Raw genomic sequence first — 18,364 nt, forward strand, 5'->3', positions numbered from 1 at the left:
AAGTTAATGCACATTGATTCTCAGAACTAGTATTTGACTTTTAACTTTATCACTTGATCAAATATTCCATGACACCAGGAACATTATTTTGTGTGTGTGTGTGTGGGGGGGGGGGGGGGGGGGGGCAGAAAGGATAAAAAAAAAAGATTAAATCAAGTCTAAAACTCAAATTTCCTGACCTTTTCTCTAATTACCATACCTCCAAGCAATTCACTTTCAGCTAACATGGGCGTGACATGTGGGTAGGTTTTTTTTATTGTTTTTAAAACCTCTCATTATTGATTCCTCTCTCAGAAAAACCACTAATTCAGGAGCTCCAGTGGCACAATCGGTTAGCGCGCGGTACTTATAAGAAAAACCACTAATTCAGATGATTTCTACAGTTAATTTCCTATGCCTTTTTACTAGTCATCCAGTGCAACAATTTCATCCCCATGAATATACTAGTAAAAGGACATTAACGCATTTTTAAGTTTAAAAATTTCTTTGAACCAGACAACATATATCTCAGGGTTTATGAATACTTTCTATCTCTACTACTAGGTAAATACCATAAACACTGAAATGCACAGCCAATAAACACTAGAAACCTGTTTTGATGTCAGATAAACATGATGTTTATATGTACAGACTTTTAGTCTTCAAATAAGTCAAATACTTACTAGTTCTGAGAAAGGGTTGATTCCTAGGTAATGAATACGGACAGGAAATAGCTTTGAAAGAAAAGAGATGTACTGCTATCAAGTAGAACTCGGTGAAGCGAACATCTGATGACTTTAACTCTTTTCGGTCCAACCTCGAGGCTGACTCGACAGACCAAGCGCTAGGAGCAGGTCCAATGTCGAGCAATAAGAACATTAAAAAGTTCAACATTCAATCCCGTCAATTAATTTGGACCAGACTGTTTGAATTCCAAAAATAACACTGGACCGCAAAGGGTTAAAGGCCTCATACATACACACACTGTGAATCTGGTTGCTGAGTAGGTGTGCAATGCTGTCCTATTCTGCCTCAACATCTGAATATGGCATTCTAACAATCGACTTACAAAACTATCTCTAGTGGTAGATTCTGTCTGCATATTCCTTCCTCTAAAACTCACAGACTATCCTCTATTGATAATAACATTCCTTCCTTAAATATTTGTAACTTCTAATAATTTAAAATATAAATATAGATTTGCTTGACAATTTGGGTTGAATTTCATTAGAATCTCAGGCAAGTTATTTTTCAGGAAGTTATCTTTAATATCTATGCTAAATAAATAACATTTACACACAAGACAAGCTATCATGGGCTTTTGTATGAATCCAAACTATAAGACTCCAAGATAGTGGGCACACAGTGCAATATACAGGTTTTGTAACATGGAAATCCACACCTGAAACTTATATGTTCATGTTGACCAATGTCACCTCAATAAATTAAAAAAACATACAAAAGAATCCAAGGTAAATATGGAGGTGCATCAAGTATTTCAAAGTCTAGAATCAATCATCTGCATATAAGAAATCACCTTGATTAAAATTTTCAAGCTTATTTATTCCTCAATTTTAAATTCTGCATTGGACAAAACAGATATAAATGTATTTGTGCAAGTTACTTTTAAAAATATAGTATGGCTTAAAAGTCAATTATTCCTGTAGCAACACACTATATAAGCACACTTTAGCATTGCTCTACTTTAGCCATCATTCTTAAGTGAACACCCTGTATACATCTACAGGCAATAGAAACCTCATTATTTTGCCCTGAATAGGAATAAAGAATTAAGATGCTATTGAAACAAGTTAATTTCTAGGGATTTGGGTAAAGACAATAAAAATTAATGTAATTCAAGAAATAAGACTTGCAAGTCTTATCTATTCCCTTTATATCCTAAACATTTCTTGTAGAAACCTTATCAGACTTAGGAGGAATAACAGGAAATAGACACAACTTATTCTACTCTTCCCATCACACTTAAGACATAAAATTCATGCAATTTTAAAAAGTAAAGTGTAACCTGTTTTAAAACATCACAATAAAATTAAAGTCTTAAATATTGCCATATTTAAGGAAAACAAATTAAAGTCTTAAATATTGCCATAATTAAGGAAAACAAAGTAGTCATTTATACAAGCACAAGAATCCAAGTTGCTTGAGCTACAAATTAACAAGCACATCACCAAGTGATTTTATTTACATTAATGACAAGTATAACATTTACCAATTACAAGTCTACAGGTTTACTTGTTGGTAGTAGCTGAGCTTTTCCAATAGGATTTTTGGGAGAACCTTTATACCAGACCCTTTCTCTTTCTGACGGCTTCCTAAGGATCCTGCTATTTATCCCAGATAAGCCTGTATTATTATTTACAACAGATCTTAACATATCATGATTTGTCAGATCCTCCAAAGGACCCTTACTAGTAATTTGGCCATCAGATATCACTTTTTGTTTATAAACTCTGGTTGACCCAACCGAAGCATTCATAGAGTCTGGGTGCCTCTTCATCTGTGAGAAAGATTTAGAAGTTAATTCCATGCTTGATCTTGTAACTGCATCAACATTTGACTGTTTGCATGAAACAGACTTCCGTTCCTTAGAACCTGATTGGGTATGTGAAATTGAGGAATCATTTGACGTACTTTCTATACAAGAGGGAAGAGCACTGTCACAACTCACTGATTTAACCAGAGGAGAAGCAGTATCACCAAGATGTGCCAATTTGTGCCTTACAGGTTGTCTGTCATACTCCAACAAAGAATTAATTCTTCGGACAGACTGACGGACAGGTGTGCGCTGAAACTTAAGAGGTGATTTAACTTTTGTCCTATTTGATTCATTTAAAGAAAGCTTATTAAACCATTGTATGTGGTCTGAAACCTTTCCATGTTCTGTTACTTGTAAATGTTCAGATAGCCTTGTATCACACTTTTCCACCAGTGACTGTTGTGTAACCATTGTCACACGCCTAGGTTTTGATAAGCTGGTTGTATCACATGTAATCTGCTCTGAGGAAGAGGTGTTAGCTGCATCCTCCCTAGGAGCTGGGCATTTCAACAAGTTCTCTTCAATCATATTCTCCTCCTTTAATTTAGTATTTAGTTTATCCCTTGGGGACTGTTGTGTTTTTATCTGTTCATCACTGGGCAATTCTTGCTTGTTTAAGTCATCATTTGGCATATCTGAATGAATGATATCATCATGTTCCATCTTCATATTAGTTGAATAACATTTTATAGTTGCTTTTCTATCTAATTTTTGAGTTTGATGTCGTGAGAAGTCTCTTTCTGAAAAACTATTTTCACTTTTACCAGTGTGGTGTTCATTTGATTCTATCACAGTCAAATCATTATTTTCAAATAGATTTTCCCCTGAGCTATATGCTATAGAAGATGTTTCATTTACTTTTACTTTCCCAACATTAGTAATTGATGACTGCTTGTGATTTATCAATGCATGAAGCTTACTTCCAGATTCAGAAAATGCTTTCTGAATTTTCACCAAAGTCTCTGTACTCAAGTTATTTTCATCCCCACTAAGAGAGCTTCCGGTTAGGTTGTCATTATGCTTATTGTGTACATTAGAAGGGGTGAGTTCATATGAATTAATAGATGACTTTTCTACCATATCAGGCTCCAAACAAGAGTTTTCCACCTCAAGATTTCCCTCTATTGGAGAAGCTTCTTTTGCTTCTATTTCTCGAAAACTTGAATTACTAGGCCCAGTCCAAGACATTCGGTAACTTGTTCCATCCAGTTGCTCTGGAGTCAATAAATGTTCCTCAGACTTACTGATCTTTTTTGAACCTAAAATAAAACAGTTCAGGGTTTTTAATCATTTATATTTGACCTAGTTTTTACATTATTATCCAAATACATGGTGAATAAAGGTACTAAGCATTTAATTCTAATAAATTAGATTTGTTGAAAAGAATTTTTAAATGTCAAACTTTCATATTTATAAGCATCCTCCAATTATTCACAGAAAAATACAATGCCAATTCAAATTTTTTATTTAAACATGAATTTTAAATTTTCAGAACAGTTACTTAATATATTTTATCATTAAAAAAGTAATGAAAGGACATGTGTAAATTATATCTCAATTAAGTTGGAAAACTTTTATTTTAAAAACAACTAAATTAGTCCAGCCGGCGTGGCTCAGTGGTTGAGCATTGACCTATGAACCAGGAGGTTATGGTTCGATTCCTGGTGAGGTCATATGCCCATGTTGTGGGCTCAATCCCCAGTAGGAGGCATGCAGGAGGCAGCCAATCAATAATTCTCTCTCATCATTGATGTTTCTCTCTTTCTCTCTCTCTCTCTACCTTCCTCTCTGAAATCAATAAAAATATATTAAAAAAACAACAACTACTAAAGTAGGTTTTCTGAGTAAAACTCTAATAGTATCATGTAAATGTACCATTACCTTTCTTGGTTAATCTTTCGTCATTATCTGGGCTAAAAAACAGGCCTGTTTTTACAGATTCAATACTACTTTTTAAATTTTGTTGATTTGCAAGTCGTCGACCAACATTTTCATGTCTATTGACACCAGAACACCCATTCTGTACAGAAAAGAAAAATTGGAACATTTTCGTTAAAAAGTAAACCAGTTAATTTTCAAAATATTAAAACAAAATAAATTTTTATTATCAAAATTCTATAGTTAATTAAAAATAATATAATTGAGAAATTGTACCAAATTGTACCAATTTTGTACCAAATACATTTGCATGTATGATAAAAACTGTAAGCATTTGACTCAGCTCTTAGTTGATATTTTATAATGCAAAATAAAAAACTGCCTCACATCTTCATTAACTTAAAAAAAAAATTATGAGTCTTTGCCAGGGCCTATTCACAAAAGTGAAATTAAAAAGAAAAACAAAAAAATCTAAGGCCAAAATCTTACCTTCATGGAATTTTTATTTTAGGTGGAGAGATTTAGACTAGAAAATAATAATCAGTCAATTATATTGTATAATATATAATACAAAAGATGAAAAGTGTTATGGAGAAAAGTAAAGTAGGGTAAGAAGGATATGAAATGGTAAAAGATGGGGGTATAATTTCCAACAGAGTGATCATAAGATGATGATCTGTGAGTAAAAAAAATGAGGGTGAGAGTCATGAACAAAACATTCCAGGGAGAGGAAAATGCCAGTGCAGTCTCTAAGGCTGAAGCCAGGTCTGGAATATTTGGCCTACAGCAAGGAGGCAAGAGTGGATGAAGCTGAGTACGCAGGAAGAGGGCTCAGAGGAGGCTGGGAGCAGGTCGTGTGCAGGGTTGCTGTTGATGGAAGAACTTAGCTTTTTTTTTTTTTTTTTTTCAGAGTGAAATGAGGAGTTACTGGAGGGTTCTGAGCCAAGAAATGACATGATTTAACTTGGGTTTTAAAAGGATAATTTTGGCTAGAGTACAGCAGCAAGGTAGAAGCAGGTTGAGCTACTAATAGAGACTTATTGCAGTAATACAAGTTCAAGATGACAGGACTTAAAGTTAACAATATAGTACTGATGAAACTGATCTCAATATACTCGGAATGCAATAGTTAAGACAGGATTCGTAATGGTGTAGGCAGGGTGTGTGAGAGAAAGTGAGGAGTCAAGAATGCCTGCATGGTTTGGCCTAAGTGACTGAGTTGCCATAACTGGATGGTGAAGACTACAGGTAGGAGTGTGATTGGGGAAAGGGTAGGATTGGAAAAATAGAGGCAGTGAAGAAATGCATCTCAGACTTCTATTTGGGAAAGGTTACACTTGAGATGTCTACTGGATAGACATCCAACTATGGAGGTCAAGTAGGCAGATGTTAAGAAACAGACAAGGTGTTCAGGAGAGCATTCTGGGCTGGAGATATAAACTTGAAAGTCTCAAGTAAATATATGATGTTTAAAATTGATGATCACCTTTGAGTGAGTGGAGAAAGAAAAGAGAGGTCCAAAGATGAAGCTTTGGGAACTCCAATGCAAAGGAATTAGAAGAGTAACCAGCAAAGAAGGAAGAAACTCATGAGAACAGTGTCCTTGAAGCAAGAAAAGAAAGTACCTTGAAGAGGAGCAAGTGATCAGCCAGGTCAAATGTTGCCGGTGGGTCAAGTCAAACAAGGACTGATCTTTGTCTAGTGGCTTGAGTGAGGATGAATTCATGGGTGACCATGAGGATATTTTCTGTGAGTGTTGAGGATGAAAGCCTCAATGGAATCGGAAAAGGAGGGACTAGAGATAGGCAAGTTTAAGAGTTTGGTATAAAGAGGAGTAGAGAATGGGAAAGTAGCTAGAGGAGAGGCAGGGTTGAGAGGGTCTTTCAGCATCAAATCTACAGCATTATGCTATGATAAACATCAGTGAAATGGTGATAGACACTTACTGCATCTTTGCTACTTTTTCCCAGACTAAATTTCAAACGAAGAGATCTTCGAACTTTTTCTTTACGACTGATTTTAGGAGAGAAGCAGCCTGCTTTTCCTGATTCCACCCTTAAAAAAATGGAATTTAAAATATTAGTTTATAGCAAAAAAAATTGGAGAAACTTTTGCAAAATGAAATTTGAGAATGTCCAGAGCAAATAATATTTCTAAAATCAGTTCAGTTTTAAGATACCATATGTGAACACATTGTATTTGCACGCAAAAATGATTTTTCCATCTATCACAAGAGTTATTTAGTCACTTATATACCAGAATCATCAGAATAAACTAGCTTTTTAAATTAACCAGAAATTTAAAAATTACACATATCAACTTGAAGTAGGATTTCAAGCAAGTAAATGATTCAAATTAGGAATCTTTCTCTGGAGAATATATAAAGGGCACCTGGTTAATAACGCAGAAAACATTTTTTTAAATTATGATTCTTGGTATAAAGACAAAATATTTTATTAGCTATATACATCAAATATTTATCCAATGAAAATACCCTAGATAAATTACCTGCAAACTTTTTTGCTTGCAATCCTTTTACTTCGCCGTGGTACATCTGTACTGATCAAATGATTTCCACTGATGGCTACAGGAGAGAGTGAACTCTGAGATGACACCTCTGGGCTTGTATCAAAGTGAACTATAAAAACAATCACATGTAATATACCACACACACTTATTTTCTTTTTCAAAATATAAATTATTAATAGTGATTAGACTTAAAGCCACAAGAAAAATCATATCACTTCTGCTTAAAAATTTTAGGGGCCAAATAACCCAACTCAACTAAAAAAGAATCAATTTTCTTCTTTTTAGTAGAAATGAAAGGTCAGATTAACCATTGCTTGCACATTGGAGTTTTAAACTTGTCTAAGAATACAAAGGAGTGGCACTGTTGCGGATTGGAGAAAGACAAGCTTACGAGACAGTCTGTCTCACCATTTACTAATGACTTGAGGCTTTGAAAATGGATTTCTATAGCAAATATAAGTATTATTGTAATATATATAAAATGCCCAGCAAAGTATCTGATACGTAATATTAAATATTACTAAAAATAAACTATTGAAAAGCAATTTAGAGTCTGAGTATCCAGTATGCACCTGCTAGCCAACTGCTGTATGACTTGAATATAACTTGTCTAATATTTTTAGCAAGAAAATAATCTATAACACATGCCTAACCACTTGTCTACTGTCATGTTCCATGCTAAAAACTGGTGGTTACAACAGCTCATTTTGATCAAGTTATTTTAACACTATAATTGACTATAAAAGAAATGAGGAAAAAAGTAAAATAATTATAAAATAAAGCTCCATATACATTTGACTTACATTTGAATTATGCCTAAGACACACTCCACAAGCGTGAACCCTCTTGTCATTTGTTTTGATAAATTCACATGGGTCGCCAGAGACATCCAAGTGTTTTTCAGTTATAAAAATAGTTAATACTACAACCATTACAGTGACCTTGGGGTGTGTGCACTTGGCTAAATAAAATTTTGGAGGACAGTATAATGTATCCAATATGACACAGGTAGCTTTATCCTAGGGCTGCAGTGATCATAGGAAGGCACAACCAGAATACATGGCATAATGCAAAGTTATCACATATGTAAGAAAGAAATTGTATATAGGTACTCATGGACTTTAGATAATATTGCCTTTATAACATTTAAAAAAAACATTTTGAAAATTTAATTTATTGAATTGTGCCTGAGAAAGTAGGATAGGAGAAAAAAAAAAAGTGAGCCCTAGCCAGTTTGGGTCAGTGGTTGAAGTGTTTGCTCACGAACTGAAGGATCCTGGGTTTGATTCTGGTCAAAGGCACATACCTCAGTTGCAGGCTCTATCCCTAGCCCTGGTTGGGGTGTGTGCAGGAGGCAACCAATCAATGTGTCTCTCACATTGATGTTTCTCTTTCTGTCTCTCCCCTTCCCTTCCACTATCTAAAAATCAATGGAAAAATATCTTCAGGTGAGGACTAACAACAACAAAGAGGTGAGTTAAAATAATAGGATTACTGTTGTTTAATGTTTTATTTAAAAAATTCACTGATTAAGCAGGTTCATAGTAATGTTACAATAACACAAGAATGTTTAACCTTATTTGGGGGAAGTTTAGAGAAAAGGAGTCAGCAGATCATCCTTGGGGACAATGTAATGCGAATAAGCAAAGGCAGGTAGAACCACACTTCACATGTGCCATTTGGAAAAAGTCCTCCAAAATGGAAAAGCCTTTAAATTTCAAAAAACGAAACCCAAAGTTACTTTGAAATAAATTGAAGTCTTCAACTTCTGAATACTGAAAAAGCTACAGACATAGCCTCAAAATTCTTATTATTACACATTAATGAACCAAGAGAACCTGTTAAGGACCATAGAGAACAAATTGCTATTGTTTTCAATTTTTAATAAAACAAACAAAGAAAATATAAACTTTTTAAATAAACAAGAGAGGCCTTTGAGAAGATCTATTAACCCAGCTAATGAATTCAAAATGGAACTCTTAACATTGTCAGAAACCAACCAATAAAAATCTAAAAGAGGTAGAGATTACTCACATTTTGACTAAATATGAGATGGAAGACCTCAGACTTAGTTATGGTTTCATTTCATTTGGGTTGACTATAGGTTATTTTGAGCCAACTGTATTGTTGCACATGCTAAAGAAGCCAACCCAACCTAAGACCACACTAACAAAAGTCTGGCACTCAAATGGGCATGATTGAATTATATTATTCCCTGGAGGCTCTGGTTGGCCATATTAGGAACTTATAGTTCATTTGGAAGAAAATGGCTGGGATGGTAAGGGATCTGGAAGCCATGCTACAAGAAACAGTATATAAAAACTTTTTAAAGCTTTTAGAGCATAAAACATTAAAAATATTACATTCCACCACCACCACCCCCCCCCATCCACATGCAACTCATGATAGTTACCCCACTGTGGATTCAGAGATGATCAAACTTTGGACAACCTCAACTCAACAGAAGACAGCAATACAGCTATAGCTACAGATCCAGAAGTAGAATTCAGTATGTCCAATCACATAAAATCTGAGCATTGATGCTATCCACAGAAGCCAGACTCTCCCTCCCAGTTATTTCTCATAACTTTCAATGGGCATGGCCATAAACCACATACATGTCAATTATACGGATCAGTCTATTTTAAAATTTAGGGGACTTTATAAAAATTCAGGTTTAATAAAAAATAAAGCTCTGGCTCCTCAAGGGCAGTATTAACATGAAATAGCACTTTACCCAGAACAGGCACTATGTTAATGTTTACAACCCAATTATGTAAATCACATTTGTTACCTGATACTGGTGTAGAACTGGTACTGAAGAGATTACTTGGCAACAACTCAAAATTAAAATTGTGCTTGATGGACTTCCTTTTCTTACTTGAGCAACCATGAGAAGAATCTACTGGCAGTTTGCGCTTAGCATTTGGTGTAAGAATCACTGGAGATTCAGACAGCTGGGCTGAAAAACCCCCACAATTTATTGTTTCTCCCACAATGTTGATAAAATAAAAAAGCTTTATAAATTTATTCTTATAAAACTATTACTTAGGACTAAACAAAGAATGGAGCGATATATGTTCACATTATCAAATACATGCTATAAAACTAAATTGATATCATTAACTCTGTAAAATAAAAATAGGCAAGCTGTAGTAACTTGAGCAAAATATACTAAAAGATGCATATAATTCACATTAAAGAATATTAACATAGGGAAGAAAATTATAATTGTCTGTTACTGGGCTAAATAATTTCAACCACAAGCAAACCAAGATTAAAAAAAAGGGGGGGGAGAGGGTCACATATACTCATAAACTTCTGGTTCTAAAGCAAAAATAAAATTGAGTTATTCTTACATGTTCAATAACATCTAACTTATAAGAAACAGAAAAGCATGATTTAGAAGATTAAAGATAAAAGACTAAAAGAAATTCTTCTCTATAATTTTGGGTTTATTATATCCAATGTAATTAGCAAGTCACAGCATAGTATTATAGTACAGTATCTCCACTGAAAATATTGGATTTGATTAAACCAAAATAACTCAGAAATTTTCATTAAATACATATCACTTACTGATTCTTTCTTGTTGAGGTGTAACAGAGGGTGTTCTGTTATATTTAAGTTTATTTAGTGCTCCACTGACAAAATCTGAAATGCAAGGCATATATAATCATATAATTAATTATAACATTTACCTAACTTTCACCAATAATTCACATTGATATTTGTGGTCTTCTAGAATCTACATTTGTATCAACATATGTTTTTAAGGTCACTTAAGGTTATTATTTCAAAATAGGAAAAAACCTAAATGGTATATTTTATTCCATTTCACTTATACTCTGATCTCTCTTTCAAAAAATAAGAGATATACAATACCAAATGAAATGTAAAACAAATACTTATGATGTACGGAAAGAGTATGGAAGAGGAAAGCATTACTTGTTGAGGAAGGGGAAGTGGCAATAAGAGAAAAAGCTTTGCAGGGTAAGTAAAACCTGGCCTGTGTTCTGAAGGATTAGTAGGTGTTGATTTGAGGCAAGGTGAACAGCATATGCATAGGCATGTAAGTAAACACAAGATTTATGTATACTAGAAACTAGCAGATCTTTTTAAAAATGTTTTTATTGATTTACTTTAGAGAGAAAGGAAGGGAGAAGAATAGAGAGATAGAAACATTGATGAGAGAGCAACATCAAAGATCGGCTGCCTCCTGCACGCCCCCAACTGGGGATGGAGCCCGAAACCCAGGCATGTGCCCTGACTGGGAATGGAACTGGTGACCTCTTGGTTCATGGGTCAACGCTCAACCAGAGCTACAATGGCTGGGTGAAACCAGTAGTTTGGTTTTGCTAGAGCAAACAGTGAACAGTAGATAAGGTAAGAGATAAGCCTTTTTTAAGTAGTATCTTGTGGTTTGTTTTTAATTCTTCCCTTTGTTTTATTATTTTCCACCACTATTTATCTCCCACATATCCTCTTCCACCTCCACCCACCACCCTTCCCCCCACAGTCACAAAAATTCAGGAATTTGTATCATCCTTGTGCAAGGGTCATGCTAATCTTTTCTGTATCATTCCAATTTTTAGTGTAGGTGCTGCTGAAGTGAACATAAGATAACCCTTTTTATATCAGGAAGAGGGCTTGTGTGTCATTTTGAAAAACTTGAACTTCTTTCTCCAAAGGCAAAACTGTCTGATGCACATTTTAGAAAAATTGCTCTGACAGCAGTGTGAAAGACAGACCTGAGGCAGCAAGCCTCCTTGGAGGCAGGCAAACTAGCTGAAGGTTCTTCTAAGTATGTTACTAAGTCATTCAACAAGTATTTAATTTGTTCCTATAATGTATCAAGCACTGCACTAGCATTAGAGATACAACACTGACCAAAACAGTCTGCCTTTATGGAACTTATTCTCAGAGAGGAAACAAGTACACTAAGGAAATACTAAATACATAATGACAAGTGGGTTAAATAGTCTGAGGTACAAATATAACAACTGATTTATACTGGGGAGTCAAAGGTATTCCTGAGGAATAGTTGAGACCTGAAGGAAGAGTGGAAATTAGCCAGACAGCAGATGAAGGTCTGAACAGGGACAGAACAGTGGAAAATGAAGGCAGGAATAATTTAAGAGATCAAAGTTACAAGATTTGGTGAACAGTGAGATGTGGGGAAAATTCTGACTTGCTGAGTCAGTAGATAATGGTGCCACCAAAAAAAAAGGGGACATTATGAAAAAAGAGTTAGACATGTCTATGAAACACTGAGATGATATAAATCCATTTGTGTAAAGATCTGGGCTGGAGAAGTAGATTTGGGAATCATCAGCCCAGAAATGGTAGTTTTTAAAAATGACAATGAATGAGATCATTTAAAAAGAGGACAAAGCCCGGCCAGCATGGCTCAGTGATTGAATGTAGATCTATGAACCAGGAGGTCACGGTTTGATTCCTGGTCCCCCGGCTTGTGGGTTTGCTCCCCAGTGTGGGGTGTGCAGGAGGCAGCTGATCAATGATTCTTTCTCATCATCGATGTTTCTATCTCTCTCTCCCTCCTCTCTGAAATCAATACAAATCTATTTTAAAAATAAACAAATAAATAGAGGACAAAGAGTAAGAAGATCAAGTATGAAAGAATGGAACATTCAAGAGGTGGTCAGAAAAAAATCCAGAAAAATGAGACAGAACAAATGACTTAAGAGGCAGGAAAACCATGAAAGCATAGTATTACAAAGCAAAACCAAAAATAAACAAATTAAAAAGGAGAGGAAAAAAAATATCAGGAAAGACAGGACATAATCAAATAGTCAGAGATTCTCAATAATACAAGCCAAAAAATATACACTGGATTTAGCTATATAAGAAATTGTGACTTCAACAGGAATACTTTCATGCAAAAATGTACCCCTAATTTTCAGTCACAATGAAACAAAATCTCTTAAATATGTTAATCAGCAAATATCACTCAACGTAGTTATTTACTACTAAATTCAAGCTCAGCTATAGCGCCCTTATGTATTGAGAAATCTTACACTCTCAAGTGAAATATATACAAACCAGGAGAATACTGAAAACCTCAAAGAGCCAAAAATAGGCAATGCTCTAACTCGCAGGCAATGGCTAACCAAGCCAACCTTTATGAAACCTGGGCAGATCAACAAGGTTAATATGGGAGAGGAAAAAGAAAAAAGAAAGGAAAAGAAGAGAAACAAGATGCAGAGCAGAAGACACAGAGCAACAGATTCAGCCACAGCAGATAAACACAATTAGACCAGCACAGCAAAACCAGGAGTATGGAAAGACAAACTGTTCCCTCCATAATCTGAGACTGTCCTTGGTGCATAATGGGCCACACTGAAAGTATAGACCACCTCTCTAGAGGCCTGGTGCACAAAAATCGTGAACTCCGGGGAGGAGGAGCCTTCAGCCCAGCCTGCACCCTCTCACAGTCTGGGAGCCCTCAGGGGATGTCTGACTGACAGCTTAGGCCTGCTCACAGCAGACATCCTTAGTGTTGCCATGGAGGCAGGAGGGGCTCCCCCCACTGCGCTTGCCAGCTGGGAGCCCAGCTTCTGGCTGAGCGGTGCTCCCCCTGTGGGAGCGCACTGACCACCAGGGGGTAGCTCTTGCATTGAGTGTCTGCCCCCTGGTGGTCAGTGCGCGTCATAACGACCAGTTGTTCCGCTGTTCAGTCGATTTGCATATTAGCCTTTAATTATACACTAGAGGCCCCATGCATGAAATTCGTGCAAGAGTAGGCCTTCCTTCCCCTGGATGCCGGCATCTGCTTCCCTCTGGCACCCGGGACCCAGGATTCCCTCAGGCCACCGGCAGGCACCCGGGACCCAGGCTTCCCTCGCATCTCCAGCTTCGTCCAGAAGGACGTCTGGTCTAACTAGCATATTATGCTTTTATTATTATAGAGGATTTCAGGGCATCATATTAATTGAATCAGTTCAGTGCTGCATCAGTGTCCATGAAAGACATTCATTAACACAAAGACAATGCCAAGGAGCCCACACACTCACATACACAGGCAAGAATGGGAAAATTATGATAGACCAAATTCCTCTTACTTATTTTAAGAGTGTGCTCATGAATTCTGTGTAGATTCTGGAGCAATACAATTATTGAGAATTGTCATATATAGCATAAAGTTAAGGAATAAGTAACTAACTCTTATAACAGCAAAATAAAAGTTCTAGAGTTTAGTTGTACAATGTGAATGTACTGAACACTACTGAAGTGTACACTTAAAATGGTTAAGGTGGTAAATTTTGTTATATTTTTCCACAATTTAAAAAGTGAAAAAAAAAAAAAAGTCAAAAGATTATTTAAAGCTACTGCAAATCAGATCACAGTGATGTTTGTGGCATTTCAAAGTCTGATATTAACACATTGTATGCGGGAAACGTATTTATACATTTTACGTTGACTGGTAGTAAGTAGAGCGCGGGACACGTATTAATATGTTTTTTTATAGACTAGCGGTAGAATGCGGGTAACGTATAAATACGTAAACTAAAGTTATCGCAATTTTACTGAATGTTGCCATTTGTGCAAAAAAATTAGCAAAAATGGCCCGCGCCACGCGCCACCTGTTAGCGCTCGATAAAAACTACCCGCAAACAATGTATTAAAAAGAAAGAAGGCTAACTATAACATAAAAAATAAACACTAGTCTGACTGGTATGACTCAGTGGTTGGGGGTCATGTTTACACTTTTATTTTTTAAAGAATAATGCCTAGCCCTAGCTGGTTTGGCTCAGTGGATAGAGCATTGGCCTGTGGACTGAAGGATCCCGGGTTTGATTCCAGGCAAGGGCACACGCCTAAGTTGTGGGCTCAATCCCTAGTAGGGGGTGTGCAGGAGGCAGTTGATCAATGATACTCTCTCATCATTGATGTTTCTATATCTCTCTCCCTATTCCCTTCATCTCTGAAATGTATTAAAAAAAAAAAAAAAGAAGAAGAAGAATGCCTAGTAGGCCCTCCCTTACTAAAGTGGAACTGACGTGGTTAAATAGGAAAATTGTTATTAAATAATTTGCATGAATCTGAAACTGACATTTGAGAGTTAACAGTGAATGATAGAGATCCAGTGTTCAACTATTTAGATGAGGTAACAAACTATAAGGAAGTAGGGTAGTAAAGATAATCTGTGTCTTAAAATAGCTACATTTGGGATAGGAAGAAGTTTAATGGGTTGAATTGTGTGCTCCAAGATATGTTTAAGACCTAACTCCCAGTACTTGAGAATGTGACCTTATTTGCAATTATGGTCTCTGCAGTTGTACTCAAGTTTTGTTTCAAGCCACCCAGTTTGTTGTACTTTGTTATAGTAGCCCTAGGAAACTGATGCAGAAGGCATAAGAAATTTATACAGGAAGCAAAGAAAAAATAGAAGGTAATACTATATAAACCAATAGTTAAAAGAAATGGGGTAGTTAATGACAACTGGTTCCAATACTCAAAAGATAAGAAATTTTCCAAGATAATTGGAGGAGATACGGCCACAGACTTCTTCATCAAGGAGATGCGGCCCTGGCCAGTGTTTCTCAGCACTTTTAGAGCATCAGCCTGCGCACGGAAAGGTGGCAGGTTTTATTTCCCATCAAGGGCATGTACCTAGGTTGCGGGTTCAATCCCTGGCCTGTCAGGATGCATGCGGGAGGCAACCTATCGATGTGTCTCTCTCATATCTCTCCCTCTCCTTACCTCTCCATCCCTCCTTTCTACTCTCTAAAAAATAAATGGAAAAAATATCCTCAGGTGAGAATTTAAAAAATTAAATTAAAAAAAAGCAGCTGAAAAGTATTATAATTGATTTCACTACAATGGAACCCTGGATTTTTTTGTTTCTTCCTTGGTAATGTTCCCACATTATTTAGTTCATATTCCTAACTAATCATTATCTCATACCTGGATTATTGCCCCACATTTCTGACTATTCTCCCTACCTCCAAGTCTCAGTTCTTCAAACTAGATAACTTTCTAAAATACAGTAGGTCCTCGGGTTACATTGGAGATCCATTCCTAGGGCGCGACGTAATGCGATTTTCACCGTAAGTCGGAACCCACCTACATAAGCACCTACGTCACTCACATGGAGCACATACACAGCAGTAATGAATTGAAACAGTAAAAAAAATTTAAAAGAAAGATAACAATTCCTGACCTTTACTTGTGGTAAATAAATAAAAAACTAAGTACATATGTACATACGTCGAAATGATGGAACTTTTTATTTTTTAATAAATGGGAGATGGCGATGTACGTCGAGTTCGATGTAACCCAAGGACTGCCGTATTTTTAATCATGTTATGACTTCAATGGTTCTCTAATACTCAATGTTCTAATTCTTTAGCCTGACATTGAGCTCACCATATCATCCTAATCCTTAGGATGAACACTTCAAGTCACGTTGGTCTTTTTACAGACATTGATTACTTCTTTCTTACAGAAATATTTTTTCATAGCATTCTTCTCATCTAGAGTGAGATACAATTATCCTGGTCCTCCACCCAATCCCCCTTACATTCTACCTTTTCTTCGAGAAGGCTCACTTTGAAGAGCCCTGACCATTACAACCCTGGGAACTTTTCTCATTTGGTTTGTGCTGAAGATCTAGCACTTAATATTAGATTATACTGTCACTTTTACTTTTCACATGCATATGTCATGCCGTTCTAACTATGCTGTAAGCACCAAAATGGCATACACCATAGCTTCTACGTCTTTATGTTCAAGCGAATTTCAGATAAAGCAAATTGCTATACCTCCCTAAAACAAACTGTCACTGCTCCTTACCTCCTACACTTTGTCTTCGCTTTCTCTTATAGTCACCAGGAGTTTCATATTGACCTTCTTCAAAGCCTTCCAGTGATGGAGTAGCACAGAGACCATCAATACCCAACATAGGCGGTATCTTTTCCATGATAAAATCTGGAACATGTCCTAAAAGAAAATGTTCACAATTAAGATCTTTCCTCTACTTGCCCCTCTCTCCCCCGAAATGTTTCAATAGTATATACCAACTTTCTAACAGTTGTCTTCAGAGTTCACTTGAAGAAGCTGGGATCTCCCTCACTTAAATAAATCCCATCTATACTAATAAAAGGGTAATATGCTAATTAGACCGGACGTCTTCCGGACAAAACCACGGTGGCGGGGGCTGAGGCAGAGGCAGTTAGGGGAGATCAGGCCAGAGGGGAGGGCAGTCAGGGGCGATCAGGCAAGCAGGCAGAGAGGTTAGGGGCGATCAGGCAGGCAGGGGAGCAGTTAAAAACATCAGACAGGCAGGCAGAGTGGTTAGGGGCAATCAGGCAGGCAGGCAGAGTGGTTAGGGGTGATCAGGCTGGCAGGCAGGTGAGCAGTTAGGAGCCAGCGGTCCCGGATGGTGAGACAGATGTCTGACTTCCGAACGGCCCAATCCCGCAGGAATCAGGCCTAAATCGGCAGTCAGACATCCCGCAAGGGGTCCCAGATTGGAGAGGGTGCAGGCCCCCTCTCCCGTGCACGAATTTCATGCACCGGGCCTCTAGTTACTTAATAATGCAACTACATCTTACCAATATCTGATGCATAATCAATAAAAGTCTGTACTACTGCAGCTTGCAATCGTAGCTTTTTTTCTGTGTTGGCAGATATCTTTTCATGTACTTCACTTGTCTGAAGAAGATTTGGTGCAAATATCACTGCAAGATTGCTGCTATCCATCTTATTCTCACTGGACCTAAATGAAAAAAAGGTTTTACGAGATGGCACCAAAGATAAAAATTAAAATAAAGTATTAAGTATATTTTGAAGACCTTTTACTTTTCCAGTCCAACACAAGTCACAATATAGTTACCTTTCATCCATCAATCTACATGATCAGGTTGAATAAAGACAGAACCAGAAATACACAGCTTCTGTGTGCTTAGATACACATCATCAAAATCATGCAAACATAGAGCCCACACTTTGTTTTTCCACACAAATTGAGTATGTCTGATTTCAAACCCACACACAGAAAATCGGAAGTATTAGAAGGCAGGAAGTATGTCTAGAACAAGCAGGCTCATTGACAGCAAAGAGAAGAGAAATTTGAAGAGCAAAACACAAATATTTTAAAAACTCAGTAATCTGAAACCATTCATTGGACAAAGAATCCTACAATCACCAATAAGCAGTTCAGGCATTCATAATGATCACAGAGAAGACATAGTAAATCATTTGGTATATTGTTTCTTAAATTATACAGGATAGACTTCTTATGGAAAGGAAATATATAATACTAGAGGCCTGGTGCACAAAATTCATGCAGGGGAGGAGCGGGGGGTGGAGGGTGGCATCCCCTCTGCCCAGCCTGCACCGTTGGGGGATGTTGTCCGATTGCTGGTTTAGGCCAGTGGGGATCAGGCCTAAACCGGC

The 18,364-nt window shown here is 36.8% G+C and overlaps 1 protein-coding gene and 1 pseudogene across 2 annotated transcripts; both read right to left on the minus strand.

Annotated features, from left to right (window-relative positions):
• Positions 1 to 2,152: 2,152 nt before the first annotated feature.
• Positions 2,153 to 17,688, minus strand: ARHGAP11A (Rho GTPase activating protein 11A). Of its 2 annotated transcripts, none has more exons than XM_023752892.1 (8): positions 17,521 to 17,688; positions 16,760 to 16,906; positions 10,523 to 10,597; positions 9,738 to 9,905; positions 6,923 to 6,998; positions 6,361 to 6,469; positions 4,418 to 4,556; positions 2,153 to 3,795 (listed from the first exon to the last, which is right to left on the minus strand). In XM_023752892.1, exons 1-8 carry the CDS (start codon positions 17,666 to 17,668, stop codon positions 2,213 to 2,215), a joined length of 2,445 nt encoding a protein of 814 aa, XP_023608660.1. In that variant the 5' UTR covers positions 17,669 to 17,688; the 3' UTR covers positions 2,153 to 2,212. The 2 variants fall into 2 exon arrangements, with proteins under 2 accessions (XP_023608660.1, XP_023608659.1); XM_023752891.1 differs by having other exon boundaries at positions 6,923 to 7,052.
• Positions 11,467 to 11,560, minus strand: LOC111825743 (annotated as a pseudogene).
• Positions 17,689 to 18,364: the final 676 nt, after the last annotated feature.

This window comes from Myotis lucifugus, unplaced genomic scaffold (genome assembly GCF_000147115.1).
Source record: "Myotis lucifugus unplaced genomic scaffold, Myoluc2.0 scaffold_38, whole genome shotgun sequence".
Lineage (NCBI taxonomy): Eukaryota > Metazoa > Chordata > Mammalia > Chiroptera > Vespertilionidae > Myotis > Myotis lucifugus.

Coding starts and splice junctions, on each gene's coding strand:
- ARHGAP11A (XM_023752891.1), bottom strand. CDS start 17,668: ATGGATAGCAGCAATCTTGCAGTGATATTTGCACCAAATCTTCTTCAG. Junction 10,598..16,759: donor GCGAAGACAAAGTGTAGGAG/GTAAGGAGCAGT, acceptor CTTGCATTTCAG/ATTTTGTCAGTGGAGCACTA. Junction 3,796..4,417: donor CGAAAGATTAACCAAGAAAG/GTAATGGTACAT, acceptor GTTTTATTTTAG/GTTCAAAAAAGATCAGTAAG.